Source organism: Arachis duranensis, chromosome 10 (genome assembly GCF_000817695.3).
Source record: "Arachis duranensis cultivar V14167 chromosome 10, aradu.V14167.gnm2.J7QH, whole genome shotgun sequence".
NCBI lineage: Eukaryota > Viridiplantae > Streptophyta > Magnoliopsida > Fabales > Fabaceae > Arachis > Arachis duranensis.
Window position 1 is genome coordinate 4,565,382 of NC_029781.3, and position 2,835 is coordinate 4,568,216.

Sequence of the window (2,835 nt, forward strand, 5' to 3'; positions counted from 1 at the left end):
ATTGGACTTCTGTAGCTCCAAAAAATCCATTCCGAGTGCAGAGAGGTCAGAATCCAACAGCATCAGCAGTCCTTTTTCAGCCTGAATAAGATTTTTGATAAGCTCCCTCAATTTCAGCTAGAAAATACCTGAAATCACAGAAAAATACACAAACTCATAGTAAAGTCTAGAAATATGATTTTTGCTTAAGAACTAATAAAAATCTACTAAAAACTAACTAAAACATACTAAAATCTACATGAAATTACTCCCAAAAAGCGTATAAAATATCCGCTCATCAATAATATTTATAATTTTATATACATGATATCCATAATCAATAAATTGATATTAATTTATTATTATTTTTTATTTTATTTTGCAGATCATAAACCAACAATTTTAGATGTTTATAATTTTCAATAAATAGAAATTGATCAAATTTTTTAAGATATTTTTATTTATAAAATATGTTGAGGTGATTTGAAAATTTTTTAAATTAAAATTATAAAAATTTAAAATTTTTATTTGAAAAAAAAATTATAAAATTATAAATGTATAGTAATAATGAAAAAAATTTTAAAATTTAATTCACATTAAATTTGAAATGAATTTTTAGTATAATTAAATAATAAAAAAATAATTATAAAAAAATTAATTATGCTAATTAAATTAAAAGAATGATTCACATTCTTTTATGAACACAAATATTATTAATTATGTATCTTTATTTATTGTTTATAATACTTTGACTACGTAGAATTACTCAATTTTAATAGTCAATTTTAATGTATACTTAATAAAAGTAGTTTAATTAACTAGTAAGGACGTTCACCATCGTTTCCTGGAGGACTATAAAGACAAACAACAAGAGTGCATCTCATTTGGCATTTATCGCACTTAACTCTACCACACCCAACATGAGTAGTGTCTCTCCAAACAACCTGAATGTAGCATTCACAATCACCACCAATGCACGAATTGGATTTATGGTCGTAGTACTTTTTCTCGGCAACCCACCCCTCCACCGCTTTTGCCCCCGTAAAGTGATCGGATGCCATATGCCACGCAACATTCTGGCCGGAGTAAGGGTTTCGGGTTGGTTGAAATTTCCCCTTGAGACAATGTTCGGTGAGTTTATTCAAATACTTTTGAGCTTTTCTTGCTAATTTCACATCCCACTTCAGCGGCGGAATCCCAACGCTTGCTCGTGCATCATTATGAACTTTCAAATACTCTTCTGAAGACTCTTGTACCGCAGCTACTATGCACAATGGCAATAATATGCTTACAAAGCTTATTTTTATTATTATTACCATCTTCATCCTCGTTTTATTGTTTTAGAAGAGAAGTGTTTAGCCTTTTGTATCATCTATTTATATTATGTCATAGTTGCCTTTTCGTGTAGTTGAATACATATATCAAAATTTACTAGATGATCCACAAAGAAATATAAATTATTAATTATCAATTATTAGAGCAGCTTAATGATCAAGTATCGATGATCCTTGGCTCTGATCTTTTATAATAACTACTAGACTGTGGAGGTGGATTTTATTTTATACTTTTATTTTAGAGAAAATGGAAAATAGGTCATTGACCTTTTGATCCGCAGACATTTAAGTTTTCGAATATTTGAAAATGCATTTAGGTCTCTAACTTTTTTAAAATCTAGACATATTGATCATTCATGTTCATTTGGGTCTGTGAGACTCAATAAAAAAATCAAATATGACTCCTATTGTCACTACTAGAATACTAGTTATTACAGACGGATATTTCCGACAGATTTTATCCCACAGAAATACAAGGTATTTTTTGTCGGAAACAAAAAAATGAATTAGCATAAATTACAAACGGAAAAGAGAATCCATCGATAATTCTGTCGGAAAAATTAATTTTTTTCGTGAGAAATGGTTACCGACGAAAAATCCGTTTGTAATTAAATGAATAAAAATGCTGTGTTTTATTAAATTATTACAAACAAAAAATTTGTCTGTAATTTAAAATATTCTGTCGAAAACGTTGATATTATGCGTTTATGATCGTTGTGGTCAAGTTTGTGCCCCAGCTCCATTCATTCACAGCACACAAAACAAGCTAAACCTAGTATTCTACTCTCCGTCGACGAGCTTCTTCTTCTCCTTTCCTCACCCACAACGCCACCGCCGGCCACTCTAACCACCGCAACTACCTTCTCCTTCTTCTCCTCTTTTTTAAACACTGAACAATTTGAACACAGCCCCTGTCTCTCTCGTTCTTTCTCGTTCGCAGAACAAAGCAAGCTCAAGCTCCACCACCACCACCGCGCCTCTCTCTCTCCTTTTATCCCCCTTAGTTTTGGCTCGCATATCTTCTCAGCGTCGTAGCCATCATCTCCTCCAGTCAATGTCGCGATACCTTCGCACCAGCCCTAGCTCCGTGGCGACCAAAATCGGTTCCACCGTCAGCCGCGTTTTCATCTCTCTCTTTTTCCCAGTTCAAACCGTAGAGACTTGGGCATCCTTCTTTCCCTGTTTTGATTGTCTCTGCTCTTAGTCCTGCTCTTGTTCATGTATTATATTTCACATTATATTCCTAAGGTACAAGTAGTTATAGATTCTTAAAAACAAATACATGGAAATACAATGATTTTCCTTCCTAGAAGCCAGAAAAGTCTACAACTTCATAGCAGATTAAAAAAAAAGAAATTAAAATACAACTCTATATTATTTTAATTTCTTAATTTTTATTCGCTACTTCTTAGAATTGTGAATAGTCAAAATCATTCCTTCTAGAAACTTAAACTAAGGAAAAAATTGTGGGTTACCGAATGTGAAGTTGTTATGACCGTCCAAATCAAATTGGTCAAAGGAA

General features: G+C 32.1%; 1 protein-coding gene across 1 annotated transcript; it reads right to left on the reverse strand.

Annotated features, from left to right (window-relative positions):
* Positions 1-797: 797 nt before the first annotated feature.
* On the reverse strand, positions 798-1,304 carry LOC107468437 (pathogenesis-related protein 1C). The gene has a single exon (XM_016087718.3). The coding sequence runs from the start codon at positions 1,302-1,304 to the stop codon at positions 798-800; it is 507 nt and encodes a 168-aa protein (XP_015943204.1).
* Positions 1,305-2,835: the final 1,531 nt, after the last annotated feature.

Coding starts and splice junctions, on each gene's coding strand:
- LOC107468437 (XM_016087718.3), bottom strand. CDS start 1,304: ATGAAGATGGTAATAATAATAAAAATAAGCTTTGTAAGCATATTATTG.